This window comes from Aedes albopictus, chromosome 1 (assembly GCF_035046485.1).
Source record: "Aedes albopictus strain Foshan chromosome 1, AalbF5, whole genome shotgun sequence".
Taxonomy (NCBI): domain Eukaryota; kingdom Metazoa; phylum Arthropoda; class Insecta; order Diptera; family Culicidae; genus Aedes; species Aedes albopictus.
In genome coordinates this window covers 337,578,227-337,597,916 of record NC_085136.1, presented here as the reverse complement: position 1 = coordinate 337,597,916, position 19,690 = coordinate 337,578,227, and the positions used below count along the sequence as shown (strand labels likewise).

General features: G+C 40.1%; 1 protein-coding gene across 1 annotated transcript; it reads left to right on the top strand.

The window, feature by feature from the left end:
• Positions 1-9,478: 9,478 nt before the first annotated feature.
• Positions 9,479-13,741, top strand: LOC134284182 (uncharacterized protein K02A2.6-like). Its single transcript, XM_062842619.1, has one exon. It carries the CDS (start codon positions 9,479-9,481, stop codon positions 13,739-13,741), a length of 4,263 nt encoding a protein of 1,420 aa, XP_062698603.1.
• Positions 13,742-19,690: the final 5,949 nt, after the last annotated feature.

Genomic DNA, 19,690 nt, shown 5'->3' with positions numbered 1-19,690 from the left:
ATCTCTATGAAATTTTCAAAAACATTTCTTAAAATCTCCAGAAGTTTCTCCAGGAATAACTTTAGAGATTTCATCAAGGAATCTTATTTAGAAAAAAATCCCTAGTATTTGTAATTTCATGAAGTACTTCTGTAAAATTATATAGAAATCTCTGAAAGAATCCCATGAGATATTTCTAAAGGGACTGCAGAGCAGCAGTATCGCAAAGAAACCTTCTAGAAATTGCTTCAGTAACCCTTGGCAAATTTTCCAAGGGATTTATAAAGGAGTGTTTTTCAAAATTTCCGGAAAATCACTGAAGATTTAAAAAAAAAGCTCTACATGAATTTTTGGAAAACAAAAAACGTGGAAGAATTTCTGATAAAATCCCGACATTCATGAAAAAAGTCTATAAACTACTGAAAAGGAATTTCTTGAAGGTTGGGGTTGAAAATAGACGAATTTTGCTTGACGCTTTACATAGATTTCTTACCAATAGAGCAATTTAAGAAAGAATTCATAGAAGATTATTTACTAAAATTCTTCAGAAAATTAAAGATGGAATCCCTGCAGAAATTTGTATTGAAGTCTCTCGAAAAAATTCTAAAGGGAACTTGGGAGATATTGTTTAACGAATCGCTGGTGAATTATCTTAAGGCATCTCTGAAAAATATTTCTGTTGGAATATATGGAAGATTTTGTGCAGAAATCTCTGGATAATTTTTAGTATTTCTAGGAAAAAATCCATGGATTGTTTTCTGAAAGAATCCTCGGAAATTTCTGAAATAATGCAAATCGTAATTTTTCATGCAACACAGGTTACATAGAAAAATTGTTGGTGATATTCCTGGAGTTTACGAAGTTCTACGTGGGAAATTTTCTGAAAGCAAACTATGGCGGAATCTCTAGACAAATTCCAGAAAAAAAAATCTCGGTATTATATTGAATATTTAGTAGGATCAGGAATCTAGTTACCCGTCGTTGGATAGGCGATTCCAAGCCTCAACTACAGACAAATAGACGTAACACTCTGATAAGCCCTATCGTATACCGATTAAACGGTCTATTAAAAAAAATTAGTTCATCGACTAGACACCCGTGGCGCTCGCAACGTTTTTGTTCGAGTTTGACGTTTGCCCACAAACGCCACCTACTCGAGGGTTGGCCTATTGAGAATAGGATTTGGAAAGACGCATATCTCCGGAGGAAAATACTTCAATGCACAATAAACGTGTATATTACGTCCGAACAGCTTGAGCACTTGAGAAGAACTGGGTAAGAACTTTTCCTAACAAACTGTGTAACCAATAAGGGCGTTGCTAAGGGTTGCAACCGTTACCGATTGCCTACTTCAACATGGCCAAACTCAGTCTATAGGGCACTGCGTTAAATTCTCTCCTTCTCCTTCACTCTCACATACATTTTGTAAGCAACAAGGCCAAGAAACGTCAAAACCCCATACAAAATCATAACAGTGCAGTGCCCTATTTAGCATTGGGCGAATATGTTTCCGTGACTCTGATTTAAATCGAACATGTTGGAAGTGTTACGTCTGTTTGTCTGTCTCTCAACAAATACGATTAATAGGAGTTTAACCGGTAATCTGTATAGAGCATGGTTTCCCAAACTGTGGGTCGCGACCCCCCAGGGGGGTCGCCGGCTTTCATCCAGGGGGTCGCAAGGGACAGTAAAATATTTTACTGTAACAGACAACAAATGAGGGAATTTCTATGGGGGGGTCGCGAAAACTACGTCTGCTGGCAAAAAGGGGGTCGGATGACCTGAAAGTTTTAGAACCTAAGGTATAGAGGGAATTGTAAAGAAGTCACCAAGAATTTGAACGGAGATCCTCCAAGAATGTCCTACGTTAATTATCATAAAAGTGCTTCGAAGCGAGGATCTTCAAAGCATTGCAGTAAGAAATGTTTACGATAATATTCACTTTGGTGTACGAGAAAGGCATCGTTTGTACTCTCAGGTTTGTATCTATTCTTTCACTTCCAACAAAACATACGACAACAAAACAAACAGCGCTAAATACCTTTATTTAAGTAGGGTAAAAATACGGGCTCTGTGAATAAGATGGGTGCCGTTCCTCAATATGGGCTCTCACGCGTTGATCCATACAACTCCAGGGGGCGCGACGAAAAACCCCGATAAAACCCGCAAATTTTTTACGGGTTTTACTGTTTTTTTTTTTATTTTTTTGTGTTTTTTTGGTTTGGCAAAACTAGTGTCACTCCCCCTGTACAACTCTTTATTACAGAACAAAACTCAACCTCTAAAATGTTCGACAGATCACAGGTCAGTTGACCTGAGCCTACTATGTGGATGTACAGTACACCGGTACATCCACGCAACCCTTTTTATTTTTATCAGAGCAGGTTCTCTAGTTTCTTCAACTTGGTTCCAGAAACATTTTCTACTAGGTATATTATTCCTATTCATACTGGGATACCATCAGCAGATGACGGAGGCATCTACTGGGCAGGATATCATAAACGTGGCAATAATATTCCATGGAAAAACCCTCACCCATGCCGGTATAATGTCGCTCCATCTGATTTTCCGTTCAGTTGGGTACCTGGAGAAGCATTCCACACCTCAATCCACAATAATCGTCATAATTTCGCCCAAGATTCATGAGCTTGAGTTTCGATGAAAGCCACGCGCATCGCCATTTTCGTATTTGTTTTTGTTCCAGCTCCATGAAGGACGAAATCCAAACAAAACCATCCTCCAGCTCGAATCATACAACCTACAATAAAGAAACCCTATCTCCCCCCATCAGAGTAGGTACAAACACGGGAGTGGGGGTGACGAAAGTGATGACCGGCGACGGCGGAAACGCAGCTGTGAGAAGGTGAAGGACTCCGCACGGGCCGGGCCGGGTGCCGGGAAAAATCGATTGAACTTGAGCTTGAAAATTTTTCGTTTGGCCCCGTCATCATCATCATCACGCCACGGTCACCACACCAATACCAACGGACGTAGAGTAGTGTGGAATATGGAAAGGGCGCGCCGGACGTCGTCGTGGTCGTGTGTGGGCCGATGATGCAGAGATGATTGGTGAGAATGAGTGATTTTTGGGGAATGAGTTCCAACTTCACTCTCTCTTTTTTCTTAGGCACGCTTGAGAAGCATTGATTATAGAGTGAAATTCAGTCGATGCTGAGAGAAACGGTTTCTGGCGTGGGTGGCTTGACAATTCCCTCTCATTCTTTTTTGGTGAGTGGCCGATGGCTGCCCACCCCTGGAAGAGGGAGGGGAGAACGTGATGAGAGTAGTCCCTTGCTAGTGTTGGTGAAAAGTGAGTTTATAATCCTTGATGTGGACCTTGGTCTTGAAAATGTTCCGCGGTTTGGGCTTCGTGAACGGAATATTTGATGGGATGGAAAGCTCTCTTTCGTGTTCGATCATGTGAACATGGTGGAGCATCATCTGACACGTGAGGTGGAAATGGTAGAAATAGAAACGAAGGAACGGAAAACCTTGAACTAGAGCTGGTTTGTTGGGGTTGATAGAGTGTTTGTTTTGTTTGGAAAGATTTTATATATGAAAGTTATACATTGTGAAGTTTATGAAACAGAGATTGAACGATATGAAGTTATAAACCAAGGCTATTCTAACAATTCAAATCTTTCGAAAATATATGGAAAACTCACTGTCAATTTGTCTTGTATAGTTGACATGCAGAAGTAACCAAGATTCTCATAATATCAATCCATATCAATATCAATAGATACAATTTTTGGTAAATTCATTGATGGCTATGGCACAAACAAACAGACGTAACACTGACGAAATTCCCATCGCCTATGGCACAGAGAACAGACGAACATGCTCGAACAAAATTGCTTGAAAATCTTGTGTAAATAAAAAACAAGCTCAGTAGCGCCATCGACGGTGACTTTCCCACTCAAAAACTTGTTTCGACACCATGATGGCGCTTTCTGAAGAAATATTTCACTAGCGCACCTTTAAATTATCCTACTCAGATTCTGAGCTATATTTGCTTGAATAACAAGATGTTTATGATTATTTCACTAATCCAGCAATAAAATTTGAGCAACCCATTGATAAAAAGTTTCATTATATTCAATAAGAAACAAGTTGAACAAGAATTCAATTATTGTTTTCCAAGTAAAACCAACACATTCTCTTGGTGGAACTATACTAGGGTGCACACTTGGCGACACTAGCGCCAAAAGGTAAAACAACGGCAAATTTGTACCCTGATTCGAAATTTGACAGCGCCGCGTAATGGCCACATTCCCAGTTATTTCAAAACAACCGTTGCAATGCTTTACACAACTGCACTACATGAGCTTGGACGTCTGTTCTCTGTGCCTATGGTTTAACCAATCATTTTAAATCTCCGCAGTTGTTACTTTCACGGCCAGAGGTGCACGCATCGTTTTTGTTCGCGTTTGACGTTTCACACTAGCGCCTGCTGTTGACGATATTGCAAAGCTCAGTGCTTCGTGCAATATCGTCACCAGTAGGCGCTAGTGTAAGGGGTTTGTTCCAAGTGTTACGTCTGTTTGTCTGTGGCTATGACAGGTACTCTTCGATATAACGTTCAAATATTTTTTTTTTCTTTGTAGGTTATATCGAAGTGTACATTATATCGAAGCAGTTCCATATAACGTACACTTACTTTTTCCCTCGATTTGCGCTAATTCTGGGTAACAAGGCCAATACTGCAGTAATGCAATGATTTGAGTGATTTTGTAGTTTATCTGGGGGTTAGTAATAGAAAAAAAGTTTCTATATTGTACGTTATATCGAATTCGCTATATCGAGGGTACGATGTATCGAGATTACCTGTATTGATAAAATGGGCCGCTTTCCCGAATCTTCGCAACCTGCTTCGTTCAGGTTGTTCTTTCTGGAGTTCTTTCTGAGATTCCTTTAAATATTTATCAAGCGATTTCTCCAAAAGATTCGTTTGAGATTTTTATTTGTTTATTTATTCATTCTTCGATAGCTTAGTTCTCTAATACCCAACCCCGCCTTAATACGGGGTATAGTTCGAGCGTTTTTGTAGTTTTCTTTCCTGGTCAATCAAAACTTTTTTATTTTTTTGGCCTATACATATTTTGAAACGTTCTGTAAATCTCTCAAAATGGTTTTTAGTGTCTTTTAAAGCGTATTTGTTTTTTTTTTCAAATCATTGAAAAATTGGTGTTTTGGTCACGTTTTACATGTCATTGTTTCTTTTGTATTGAATCGTGACTATTAACATTTTTCCTTAATCATTCTTTTATAGTGAAAGATTATTTTTTCCCCAAGGGGTGATGTACAAATAATGTCACAAAAAATCGACCTTTTTCAACCCCCGCCTGTCTTTGTATGGGACCTCAAATTATTTTGTACGGATCGTCACGTTTTGCCAAACCCTCCTCCCCCCTAAAAGCGTGACGTAATATGTGCACGGCCCCCAATCATTTTATTATAGTAAGAGAGTTTAGGAGAGTTGAAGTTATGTGGAAAATAAATAAATTTGTAAGAAAAAAATTGAAACAAAATGAAAATTAGAAAATTCAAAACAAAATTCATCAAATAGCGAATTTAAAAAAAAAAATAACCATTCAAACATCTTTAATTTGATTTTAAATGACAAAAATCAATGATTAGATCAAAATCTAATTTATTTTTTCATTTTGGTTTTCTGGGATTCTTCCATAAATTTCTCTGCGACTTCTTGCGTAGGATTTTCCGAGATTCCACAAGAAGTTCTTTCTGGGGATTCTATTAACTTTTTGTCTATACTATTTGCTGAAATTATTTTGATTACCTTGATATTTTTCTTGGTTTTCTCAATTTGATGTTTTGTGTGAGCGGATCTTAGATTCCAAACGAACTACAAGAAATTCAATGAGGTACTACTGGAAGAATTCCAGAATTAAAAAAAAAAGAAAAATTATATAAGGAACTTCTGGAGAGATTCTAGAATGAATTTTTCTCGTAGAATCAAAGCGGGATCTTCTGAGGGAGTCCCAAAAGAAATTTTTGAAGGAATCCTAAGAATTCCTGTAAATATCCTATAAGGAACTCTAGAACTCTAGGAAGAATTACAGAAGAATTGTGGGGAAACCTAAGAAAAACTTGTTCAGGAGTACCTATTAGGAAGATCTTCTCAAGGAATCCCAGAAAAAATATCAGAATCAAATCCTGGAAACAAAACGCCACAATAACTATACTAAATGTATTTCAGAACGATACAAACAATCTTAAAAGGCCCAAAGTTCACAGAAAAAAAAACTTATGTGATCCTGGGTATTCTTCTGTGATTCCCTAAGGAATTATGCTTCTGAGATTTCACAAGGATTTCTTTCTAGGATTTCTAATGGACTCTTTTTTTGGCATTTCTCATGGAGTTCGATCTGGGAGATCCTTTTGGAATTTCTAAGTAGTTTTTAGGTATGTATGTTTTATAAATTAGGCCGGAACAAATCTTATTTTCTTCTTTTGTCACTTTGCTCGTTGACTCGTCAAGGGAGAGGACGATAAATAATAAACGTGTTTGATGTAAAATTACCCAAACAATTAGGCGAAATCATTAAACTCATCGGATTTGTTAAAGAACTTTTTCGGCGACTCTAATTGTGCCTTAAAAATTTTAAATTTCTTGAATAATTTATTTGTGTCTCCCCTCAAAATGTCTAATTCCGACCAACATTTTCCGAGGGGGGGGGGTATTTTTCTTAAATACTATCATACCTCGATATGACCTTCATTTGGTGGTAATCAGATGCAAAATAACAAAAACGAATACCTTAATATTGTATGAATCACACGAAGAAAATAACAAGCCTTGTTATTCCAATAATGAAGACATATATGAAATTTCAAGTGCTGTATTTGTTATCCAATAGATATTGAATAACAAAGTGATAACATTTTCTATAACTTGTACTTTTTTCCGACAGTTTTATGGTGTGATAACAAAACTTGTTATTAAGTTCTATGCACTGTTAAATAAAAAAAACCCTCAATATCATGGTGTTTTTTCAGGAATTTCCATTGGCGTAACTAGGATTTTTTCCTGGAGGGGGCCCAGGGGGGCCTGACTTGAGATGAATTTTAAGTTGGATGGGCGCCCGATATGTGAATATGCAAATCAGTATTGTAGTTTTGAGTAATCAAAATGACTGTTTCAGATTGGTTCATAGTTTTGTAAACTATATGAGTACGAACAATTCCTCCAAGATTTTTTTCCATAGCTTAATTCAGTGATTCCATCTTGGCTTCTTCCAGAAATTCAATCAAGAATTCATCTAGGGATTCCACAAGACATTTTTTCGGGGATTTGTCCTGGGATATCTTTAGTGGTTCCTCCAGTAATTGTTCCAGTAATTTTTCGAAGTTTCCTTCAGGAATTTGTCCAGAGATCCTTTAAGGTATTTCTGCAGGTATTCAGAGATTTCTACAGGGATATCTCCATATATGCCTTCCAAAATTCCACTAGAGATTGCTCCAATAATTACATCTGGAATGATTCGAAGTATTTCTGCAGGAATGTATTCTAGAAATTCTTTTAGAAAATTTTACTTAGAGATTCTTAAAAAACACTCCAAGAATTGCTTGAAAATTTTGTACAAAAAACCTTTAGGGATCCTAGTTTTTTTTTATGTGTATTAACGAGATTTTTAGCCCTAGGCTAGTTCATTTCGGGACCCACGCTTTACTTCCCTTCCGAAGGAAGAACTCACATTTTGCGAGTTTGTCGGAAGTGGGATTCGATCCCAGGTCCTCGGCGTGATAGTCAAGTGTTCCAACCATCCCACCAGGTCCGCTCCACTAGGGATCCTAGTATTCCTTCAAAAACTACTGCAGACATTGATTTCTTCATTTTTTTTATCCAGGAATATTCCTACAAAAATTCTTCCAGGTATTCGCTAAGAAAGCTCTCCTGAGATTCCATAAAGAGTTCCTAATGGGGCTTGCTTCCGGGATTCCTCACCGGGTTTCTTCATAAATTACTTCAAGAGTTCCTCCAGGGATTCACCGGAAATTTCTTCTGTTATTCTTACAAAAACGAATTCCGAGAATATTTTAAACATTTCTAGAAGAACTCTTATTGGGATTCCTTCAGAAACTCCCGCAGGAATTAATCCAGGATTTCAGGATTTCCTCAGGAATTTCAGCGGTTTCTTCAGTATTTCCTCTGAGAATTCTTCAGAAAATCCTCCTGGAATTCCCTCAGAAATCGAACTTTGTATTTCATCAGGAATGAATCTTGAGATTCCTCCAGGAACTCCTTCGGAAATTCCTCTCGGATTTTTTTCAAGAATTATTCCAGGTATTGTTCCTGGCATGCCTCTAGGATTTCATTCAGGCATTTCTCCAGAGACTTCTGCAAGAGTTCTACCAGGAATTTCTCCAGGTATTACCCCAGGTATTTCCTCAGGAATTACTCCAGGAATTTATCCAAGTTTGGATCCAGGAATTCTTCCATGAATTCCTCCGAAAATTCTTCCAGGAATTTCTTCTCTAGGGTTTCCTCTGCACATTCCTCCAGGATTTATTTCATGGATTACTCCTGGAATCCCACCGATGATTCCTGCAGTAATTCCTCCAGAAAATCTTCCTGGAACTCCACCAGAAATTCCTTTCTGAATACCTCTAAAAATTTCTCCAGGAATTCCTTCAAAAATTTCACAATGGATTCAGAGACGAACCAGCCAAGGGCTGAAAGTCTCTTTAATAAAGACAAATCAATCAACCATGGATTCCTTCCAGAATTCCTCTAGAGATTTTTCCAGGAATTCATTCAGGGATTCTCAAGTTATTCATTTAGGGATTCCTCCTGCAGTTCTTTCATGAATAGTTCCACGGATTTTCTCCAAGATTTCCTATAGAGATTTGTCCAGGAATTCCTCCTGAGGTTCTCCCAGAAACTGTTTCAGGGATTCCTCCAGGTTTTTTTTTTGCAAGAATTCCCCCAGGGATTCTTCCAAGTAATTCTCTAGAAATTCCTCTAAGGATGCCTCCAGGAATTCCTCAAGAGGTTACTTAACCCTTCAGCGCGCGCGCTGTTGTAAAAAGTACAACTGTTGTATTACGTAGTATTTGATCGCCATACGAACATGTAGTTTGTGTGCGACCCTTTGAATTGTCATTGAATTATGTGCACATCTTCATTCACCATCTCCCTTTCATTCATTCGTTATCCGAGTGCGTACGAGTACGGAAGCATCAATAAACGTTACTTTGTAAAATCTACACCGAAATATTTTATTTGATGACCGAATAAAACATGGTGTCAGAAGTAGTCGTGGACTAAAAAGTATTTTCCGACGTCATTCGTATATCGTGGAAGTGTTTTTGAGGAATTGTTCGGTCCGAGCGGCGGGAAAATCATCAGCAGCAGTGATTGCGGAAAGTTGTGCGGTGAAGAGCAAACTTGTTGGATCCTGTCGTGCGCCATATTTTTTTCGCTATCGTGTCGGACTCGAGTGTTTTCCCGGAAGTGTGAATAAACTTGAAGAAAATGGATGCAGATCAGTTTTCGCGTTTTATGGAAATGCAAAGGCAGGCGATGCAGGCTCTGATTGGTTCAGTGAAAACCGTTCAGTTGAACCAGCCTGCGGCATCGGTTGTAGGGAGCGCAGCCGCGTCGTCTGTTCCGCTGCCGCCGCCGCTAGAATTGGAGGGCGACATGGAACAAAATTTCAACTTTTTCGAAGAGAATTGGAAGACCTATGCCAGTGCGGTCGGCATGGATGCGTGGCCGGCTGATCAGAACAAGCAAAAGACGAGTATTTTGCTATCGGTGGTTGGAAAACACGCGCTGAAAAAGTTTTTTAATTTCGAACTGAATCAGGCTCAGCAAAATGACCCGGAACTGGCTCTCGCGGCGATAAAGAGCAAAGTTGTGCGTGAACGGAACAAGTTCGTCGACTGGTTTGATTTTTTTTCGCTGATGCAAGATTCCGCAGAAAGTATTGACAATTATTTGTGTCGTGTGAAATCGCTCGCGAAACTCTGCAAGTTCGGTGTGCTCGAAGGGGACATGATCAGGTATAAACTTGCTACATCGATCAAGTGGATGAAGCTTCGTTCCAAGTTGATCACGACCCAAAACTTGACGGAAGCGCACGCCATGGATTTGTGCCGTGCTGAGGAAATAACTGAGAGGCATCCGGTCACAGTGGGTCAAGCAAGCGCGGAAGTGAACATGGTGAAAAGAGAAAAGATGAAGTGTAAGTTCTGTGGGGCAAAGCATGATTTCTCGAAAGGTGCTTGCCCAGCGCTGGGGAAAAGGTGCAATCGTTGTGGTGGAAAAAATCACTTCGAGAAAGTGTGTAAGGCGGATCGGAAGAAGAAGCTAAAGAAGAAGCTCCGAGTGAAGCAAGTGCGCGAAGAAAGCAGCTCCGAAAGTGATTCAGCGGAGAGCAGTGATAGCGACAACGATGAGTCGTCCTGCGGTGAGAGGGTGTCAATCGGAAAAATCATTGATAAATCCGGTAGTGGTGGACATGTTACCGCGGACCTGGACTTGCGAATCGGTGGGAAATGGCAGCCCGTGAAATGTGAGTTGGACACTGGTGCGAACACAAGTCTTGTGGGGAAAAATTGGTTGGAGAACATAATTGGCAAAGACAAAATCGAGCTGCAGCCATCCGCGTACCATCTCCAAGCATTCGGCGGGAACAGCATTCCGGTGATCGGGCAGGTAAAAATTCCATGTCGGAGGAAAGACCGTAAGTACAACCTTGTTTTTCAAGTAGTCGACGTTACCCATGGACCGCTCCTCTCAGCAAATGTGTGTCGTATTCTGGGCTTTGTAAAATTCTGCAACACGGTGAATTTCACTGCACCGAAAACGGAACAAGAACTTCTAAATGTATACCGTATAAAAGCTCAGAATATTGTCAAACGACACGAGGAGGTTTTTCACGGTATCGGTAAATTCGCCGGAGCCGTGTCTTTGGAAGTTTCTGCCGACGTCTCACCTTCGATCCAGCCACCTCGGAGAGTTCCAATCGCATTGAGAGAGAAGCTGAAGGAAGAATTGAAGAATCTGGAGCGCGATGGGTTGATCGTGAAGGAGAATCGCCACACCGAATGGGTTAGCAATATTGTGTTGGTCAAACGCAAGGAGCAGAAATCGGAATCAGTTCGTGTCTGTCTCGATCCGATACCGTTGAACGCAGCGCTCAAACGTCCCCATATGCAATTCACCACTATCGACGAAATTTTGCCCGAATTAGGAAAGGCGAAAGTATTTTCAACAGCGGACGTTCGCAAGGGTTTCTGGCATGTGCTATTGGATGAGAAGAGTAGCCGATTAACAACGTTTTGGACACCGTTTGGGCGGTACCGATGGATTCGTCTACCATTCGGGATCGCTCCCGCTCCGGATATCTTTCAGATGAAGCTACAGGAGGTGATTCAAGGATTATTGGGGGTGGAGTGTGTTGCTGACGATTTGCTGATTTACGGCTCAGGAGACACGTTGGAGGAAGCTCTGGAGAACCACAATATCTGCTTGGAGAAGTTGTTGGTTCGCTTGAAGGAATGCAACGTTAAACTGAACTTCAGCAAACTCAAACTGTGCGAAACGTCGGTCAAGTTCTACGGACACGTGTTGACGAACAAAGGACTTCAGCCGGACGAAAGCAAAGTCGCATCAATCAAGAATTTTCCGCGTCCGTCAGATCGAAAGCAGCTTCAGAGGTTCATTGGAATGGTGAACTACCTCAGCCGTTTCATACCAAATCTCAGCGCTAATTTCACCGTCCTTCGGCGATTGATTTCGGAGGAAGAGAATTGGGTTTGGTCAGAAAAGGAAGAAGAGGAGTTCGATCGTGTCAAGCGTTTGGTAGCAGATGCTAACACACTGCGATACTACAATGTAAACGAGCCAATAGTGATCGAGTGTGATGCTAGTTCTCACGGTCTAGGGGCAGCTGTTTTCCAAAGCCATGGGGTAATTGGATACGCTTCACGTACCCTCACGCCTACCGAAAAGAACTATGCGCAAATCGAAAAGGAATTGCTCGCTATCCTCTTCGCTTGTGTACGGTTCGATCAACTAATTGTCGGAAACCCTAAAATCACCGTAAAAACTGATCACAAACCGTTGGTTACCGTGTTTCGGAAGCCGCTACTTTCTGCACCGCGACGTCTACAGCACATGTTGCTAAATCTGCAGCGCTACCGACTGACGATCGAGTTTGTGACGGGGAAGGACAACGTGGTGGCTGACGCGATATCCAGGGCACCGTTCGACGAAAACCTTGCTGATGATAGGTTTAATAAGCGGAACATCTTTCGAGTATTCCGTGAAATCGAGGAAGTCAATCTCTCCAGTTTCCTGAAAGTGAAGGATGAGCAGTTGAACGAGATCATTGCAGCGACAGAAGCGGACACGTCATTGCAGCAGGTTGTGCAGTTCATTCGTGATGGTTGGCCGACATCAGTTGATAGAGTTCCGGATAGTGCCAAAATGTTCTTCAAGTACAGGAACGAGCTTAGCACACAAGAAGGGATCATCTACCGTAATGACAGAATTGTGGTTCCATATACGTTACGTCGGAAGTTAACAGCTAAGGTGCATGTAAGCCACAACGGTATGGAGGCGACTCTTAAGTTGGCACGCGCCAACCTTTTCTGGCCTGGAATGAGTGCCCAGATTAAGGAAGCTGTTGCACAGTGCGGTGTGTGCGCTAAATACCAACCATCTCAAACCCCAGCACCAATGCAGAGTCACCCAATTCCGGTATACCCATTTCAGTTGGTATCAATGGATGTCTTCTTCGCAGACTACCAGGGAAGGAGTAGCAAATTCCTAGTTACCGTTGACCATTTTTCGGATTTTTTCGAAGTTGATCTCCTGAAAGATTTGACACCGAGAGCGACTATTGCTGTCTGTAAATCCAACTTTTCTCGACATGGAACGCCGCAACAGGTTATTTCAGACAACGGAACAAATTTTGTCAATCGAGAGTGGAAGCAGTTTGCAAGAGAATGGGACTTCTATCATTCAACATCAGCACCTCACCATCAGCAGACTAACGGAAAAGCTGAAGCTGCCGTAAAGATAGCTAAACGATTGTTGAAGAAAGCGGAAGAAGCTGGCAACGATTTTTGGTATGCATTGTTGCATTGGAGAAATGTACCGAACAAAGTGGGTTCCAGTCCGGCAGCACGGTTGTTTTCTCGAAATACTCGCTGCGGGGTACCGATGTCTACAAGCAATCTGAAGCCAAAACTTGTGTCGGGTGTTCCTGAAGCGATTGAAGAAAGAAGGCGAAAAGCAAAGTTCCAGTATGACAGGAAAACAATAAATCTGCCAAATTTGGAGACAGGATCTGCAGTCTACGTGCAACTTCAACCAGAAACATCTAAAAAGTGGACACCTGCCAGAGTTAGCAACAAGTTGAATGAGCGGTCTTACGTAGTAGACGTGGATGGTATGCAGTATCGGCGTGATTTGGTGCACTTGAAACCACGTAATGAACCCCAGACGCCTGAAGTGAATCCAGATCAAGTCGCCATGCCCAACGTTGAACCGGTTGCCACGGAGCAGATGGCGCTGCCGGTCTCTGATGGAGCTGTGTCTAATCAGGAAGCGACCATCAGTGTTCCTGATACCATTAATCCAGAGGCGACGTCAGCAGTGCAGCTACCGAAGACCTCGAGAGCTACCAGACCATCCAAGGATTCGTTTGTTGAGGAAGGTCAAAGCAATAGGCCTAAGAGAAATGTCAAACTACCAATGCGATTGAAAGATTATTGTCTTGAATAATTTTTTTTATAAAACAGGGAAGATGTTGTATTACGTAGTATTTGATCGCCATACGAACATGTAGTTTGTGTGCGACCCTTTGAATTGTCATTGAATTATGTGCACATCTTCATTCACCATCTCCCTTTCATTCATTCGTTATCCGAGTGCGTACGAGTACGGAAGCATCAATAAACGTTACTTAGTAAAATCTACACCGAAATATTTTATTTGATGACCGAATAAAACAACAACACTACCAAAAAACCTCGCTTTTCGTATACAGTGCGAGCGCGGTGCAGTTTCGGTTGCTTGATGGCGCGCGTCCTGGAAGGTTAAGTATTACCTCAAGAATCCCTTCAGAAAGTCCTCCAGGAATTGATCCAGGAACTCCCATAGGAATTCCTTCAGAAATTACTACTGCAATTCCTTCAGGAATTTCTCCAAAAATTCCTCTGGGAATTCCTCTAGAAATTTCTCTTGGATTTTCTTCAGAAATTTCTCTTGGAATTTCTTCAGAAATTTCTTTTGGAATTTCTTCAGAAATTCCTCCATTAACTGCTTCCAGATTTTCTCTCGAGATTCCTCCAGGGATTCATTCAAGAATTCTTCCAGGGATAGTTCCAACTGTTCCAAGGAATTTCCACAAAAATTCCTTTACAGATTAATCCAGGAATTCTTCCTGGGATTCCACAAGGAATTTATCCAGAACTTCCTGCAGGAATTTGTCCAGAACTTTCCAGGCATTCCTCTTGAGGTTTCTCCAGAAATAGCTTCAGGGATTCCTCCAGGGATTTTTCAAAGAATTTTCCCAGGGAGTCTTCCAAGAATTTCTCTAGAAATTTCTCTAAGGATTCCTCTAGGAATTTTTCAAGAGTTTGTTGTTTTAGAAACTTCTCCTTTGAGTTTCTCCATTAACTCATCCCGGGATTTCTCCAGCAATTCATCTAGAGATTGCTTCGGGAGTTCTTCTAAAAACTCCAAACTCCACTAGATTGCTCCCAGAATCCTTCTGAAAACTCCACCAAGAACTCATCTAGAAATGTATCCATGTATTACTCCAGGCATTAGTCCAGGAAATTCTCCAGGGATTTTTTAAGGAAATTCCCCAGGGTATCCTCCAGGTATTTCTAAAGGAATTTCTCGAGAGATTCCTCCAGGAATTGATACAGGCATGTTTCCAGGAATTTATCCAGGGGTTACTCCAGAGATTTCTATAGGGATTCCTCCAGGCATTAATCCAGGATTCCTTCAGAAATTACTACCGCAATTTCTCCAAGAATTTATTAGAAAATCCTCCAGGGATTCATTTAGAAATTAGCCCAAGAATTCCTCCCGGAGTTTATCCAAGAAATATTCCAATAATTCTTCCTGGGATTCCTGAATGATTTCCTCCTGAGATATCTCTAGGAATTCCTTCAAATATTTTTTCAGGAATTCTCCAGGAAATCATCAAGGGATTCTTTTAAAAATTTCACCACAAATTCTTTCTGGAATTTATTCAAGAATTATTCCAGGTATTCCTCCTGGCATTCTTCCCGGATTTCATCCAGGCATTTCTCCAGGGACTCCTCCAGGAGTTCTACCAGGAATTTCACCAAAAATTACCCCAGGTATTTCTTCAGGAATACTTTCGGTAATTTATTCAGGAATGGATCCAGGAATTCCTTTAGGAGTTCTTCGGAAATTCGTACAGCAATTCCTCCAGGAATTGTTCCAGGAATTCCTCCAGAAATCCTTCCAGGGTTTCCCCCAAGAATTAATCCAGGAATTTCTTCTCCGAGGTTTCCTCTACTCATGCCTCCAGGAATTATTTCATGGATTCCTCCAGAAATTTCTCCGATAATTTCTCCAGTAATTCTTCCAGAAATTCCTTATGAAATCGCTCCTGTAAGTCCTCCAGAAATTCCTCTGGAAATTTCTCCTGGAACTCCATTAGAAATTCCTCTCAGAATTCCTCTAAGAATTTCTCTAGGAATTTCTTTAGGAATTTCTCTATGAATATATTCAGAAATTTCTCCATGGATTCCTTCCAGAATTCCTCTAGAGATTCTTCCAGGAATTCATTGAAGGATTCCTCAAAGAATTGATTAAGGGATTCCTCCTTGAATTCATCCATGAATAGTTCCATAGAATTTCCCCAAGATTTCCTATAAAGATTTGTCCAGAAATTCCTCCTGAAATTCCACCTGGAACTTGCCCGGAAGTTTCTCCAGGAATCCCTCCTAAGGTTCCTTCAGAAATTTGTTTCAGGGATTTCTCCAGGGTTCTTCCCAAAAATATCTCCGGGGATTCTTTCAAGAATGTTTGCAGAAATTTCTCTAAGAAATTTTGCGGGAATTCCTTATGAGGTTTCTTCAGAAATACTCCAGGAATTGCTCAGAAATTACTACCGCAGTGTCTCCAGGGGCTCCTCAAGAAATTCCACCAAGATTTACCGTAGGTATTTCTTCAGAAATTCCTACAGGAATTTCTTCCGAAATTGATCCAGAAATCCCTCCAGGAATTTCTTCGGAAATTCCTACAGCATTCCTCCAGGAATTTCTGCAGGAAATCCTTTAGAGATTGCTTCCGATATTCTTTCAGGAGATTCTTCAGGAAATTCTATAGGAATTTTCCAAGGGATTCCTTCGGAAATTCTTTCAGGTTTCCTCTAGGAATAAATCCATGAATTTCAACTCCAGGGATTCCTCTAGAAATCCGTCCAGGAGTTATTTTACGGGTTCTTCTAGAAATTCCACCAGGAATTCCTCAAAGAATATACCAGTAATTCCTGCAGGGATTCCTCTAAGGATTCTTCCGTGACATTCCTCCAAGAATTCCTCCTGAAATTCCTCCAGAAATTCCTCTGGGAATTCTTCTGGAAATTTATCTTGGAATTTCATCAGAAATTTCTCTAATGCTCCAGGAACTTCTCCAGGGATGCCTCCTTCAGAAATTTATCCATTAACTTTGGAGCCAAGGGCTGAAAGTCTCTTTAAAAAAGACAAATCAATCAATCAATCCATTAACTTATCCAGGAAATCCGCCAGGAATTTGTCCAAAAAATTTTCTTGGATTTTCTCCAGAAATCCATCTTGGAATTGCTGAGAAAATTTGCTTATGATTTCACAAAAAAAAATGTGCCTATGATGCTTCGTTCTTTGATTTTTCAAAATAGGTGGTGTTTGTGGAAAAGGTTTGATTTTCACTGGAGTTTTCCACAAAATTAGGCGACCCTGATTTTTTTCAATTTAGTTTTTCAAATATATATGATCCCTACCTAATTTCATTACCCTTCAGAAACTTCATACCAATTTGTACGATAATAAAAAATCCCCTAACGCTCCAGGCATTAGTCCAGGAACTTTTCCAGAGATTCCGCATGAAATTTTTCCAGAAGGTTCTCCCGGATATCCTCCAGAAATACATCTAGGAACTCCTCCTGTGATTTCTTGAAGAATTCCTCTAAGGATTCCTCCAGGAATGCATCCAGAAATTCCTCCAAGGATTCATCTAAAAAATTTTCTAGTAATTTCTACAGGGATTTCTGATGCGGATTCTTCAGATATTTTTTTTCCTGAAATTCCCAGCATAATTGCTTTTCGGATTCCTCCAGGAATTCATCCAGGGATTCCTCCAGGTATACTTTCACAAATTACTACAGGGATACCTGCAGGTATTGCTCCGAGAATTCTTGCAATGATTTCTTCCGAAATTTCTCTCGGGATTTTTTTGAAAATTTATTCAGCGGTTAGTTAAAATATTACAGTATTCCGTTCATATTGTTTTTCAGGGATTCACCCCAGGGTTTTTTTTAGGATTACTTGCAGATTTTTTGAATAATTTGAAGGATTTCTAGAGGAATTTCTCCAGCGATTTGTATTGAAATTCTTTTAGATAATTTTAGAGGGACATAGAAGCCAAGAAATTCTCCAATCATGAATACCTTCAAACTTACGATTACATTTTGCAGCACCAGCTTTTAAATATATTAGAACTTCCTCAATGACCATTTGAATTATTGCGTTGTTTGATAAACGCAAAAATACCCCTGGCCCACGAAATAAAAGAAATTAATAGTGACTGACTAGAAATCACCTCCAGCATGGTTTTAATGAATACACTCGCGTTTACGCTTCAGCTACGTACATCCATTCTCACTAGGAATTCACAAACTTTTGCTGGAATTCATTGCAAATTCAACCAGAGTTTTTTCCCACATGATACTTGATTTCCATAAAGAATCACTTAACCATATTTTGCAGTAATGCTGCTAGAAAATTCAAAGATTCTTTAAGATTCCCATCCAGGAATTCCTGAAAATTATCATTAAGATTTAATTTCTCAGCGATTTAAAAAAGAAGATGTACAAAGTATTGCTTTTTATATAATTCTGATTATATAATATTTCCAAACAAAACTAACTAATTACATAGACCATTTTAAACAATGATCTTGTACAGAAAGACAAGTTGAGAATTGTCTCCAATAACTGTCAATTTAAACACATATTATGCCAAATAAATTTCTATTACTGCGTACGTTCAGTTGAAACCCGGAATTTTCGACTAGCGAAGTTGGATTTTTCTCCACTTCCGAAGTTAGGTCCGACGCACGGATTTGGAGAAAAATCCAACTTCGCTAGTCGAAAACTCCGATTTTCAACTAAATTGAGAATATAGATCTATGTTTGTCACCACGAAAGGGATTTTCAGATATTTTTTTCTAATTTCCATATATAAAGTCATGAAAAATTTCTGGGGGGGGCCTGGCGGATTCTGGGGGGGGCCTGGCCCCCCTGGCCCCCCCTCTAGTTACGCCAATGAATTTCTTCGAAAAATTCTTTTCAGATTCCTCAAGAAGAACTTCTTCAAATACTTTAAGGAAATTCCTTCTGGTGTCCTTCAAGAAGTTCCTTCTCCGTCTTCCCAATAGAACAGATTGATGACTTCATAGTTCTCCTTTTCTACAATGAAATAGTGCAAAAAGCGTGGGTATTATGATGCCTTGCCTAATTTGATGCTGTTTGTGCAAAACTTTGGGCAACAGTGTTGTTGTTTTCTCCATTTCTTGCAACATAAACAACATAGTTATCCAAAGTTTTGCTCAAACAGCATCAAATTAGGCTAGGAATCATAATACCCACGCTTTTTGCACCATTTCATTGCAGAAACGGCGAATTGACCTTCTCACCATACAAAAATTCAGCTCATTACTACAAATCTAGTACTACACCGAACGTGCCCCATTGTACATTGAAGGCGTAGCGTTCAAAACTGGGACAAAGCCTGCTACTCAGTTTAGTGTTTCATGAGCACTTCCATTGTTATTAACTGAGTACTTTCACAGTCTATGTCTATTATGCATGTGTATATCGTGTGGCAGGTACGAAGATACTGTATATCCAAGCACATCAGGGGTACTTCCTTTACGAAAAAATCCACGACTGACTGGGAATCGAACCCGTCACCCTCAGCATGTCAATGCTGAATACCGTATCGGCTATATGGGCCTCGTATTCCTACTTCCTCCCAGTTAAAAATCGTGAACTTTTCTCCAATCCTGTTTCCACATTTTAATTTTTCCACATGATATATAGACTGCCGATATTGAGAAAAAAGACTTCTTAACACTCCAAATACCGCAATAGGAACAAAGTGGAACTTTTAAATTGAGCAGCTCGTTCTCAACCGCTTGTGAACCGATTTGCCATTTTTTTCAGGGATCTTCGACACAACTTTTCTACTTTTATTTTATACAAAATTCCTCATTATTCTCCAGAATAGCGTTTATAAAAAAACCGGTATTATTTTATTTGCATGTCAAATTTAGGTCGTGACAACATAAAATAACTACAAAACGTAAATTCTGCTAACAAGTCATAGTTCAGAATGTTTGCAACTATCTTGAACATCCCTTAGCTACGATCAATTGCGGCGATTGCGACGAACAGTCTTCAAAAAAGCTGTCTACACGGAAAAAACAGAT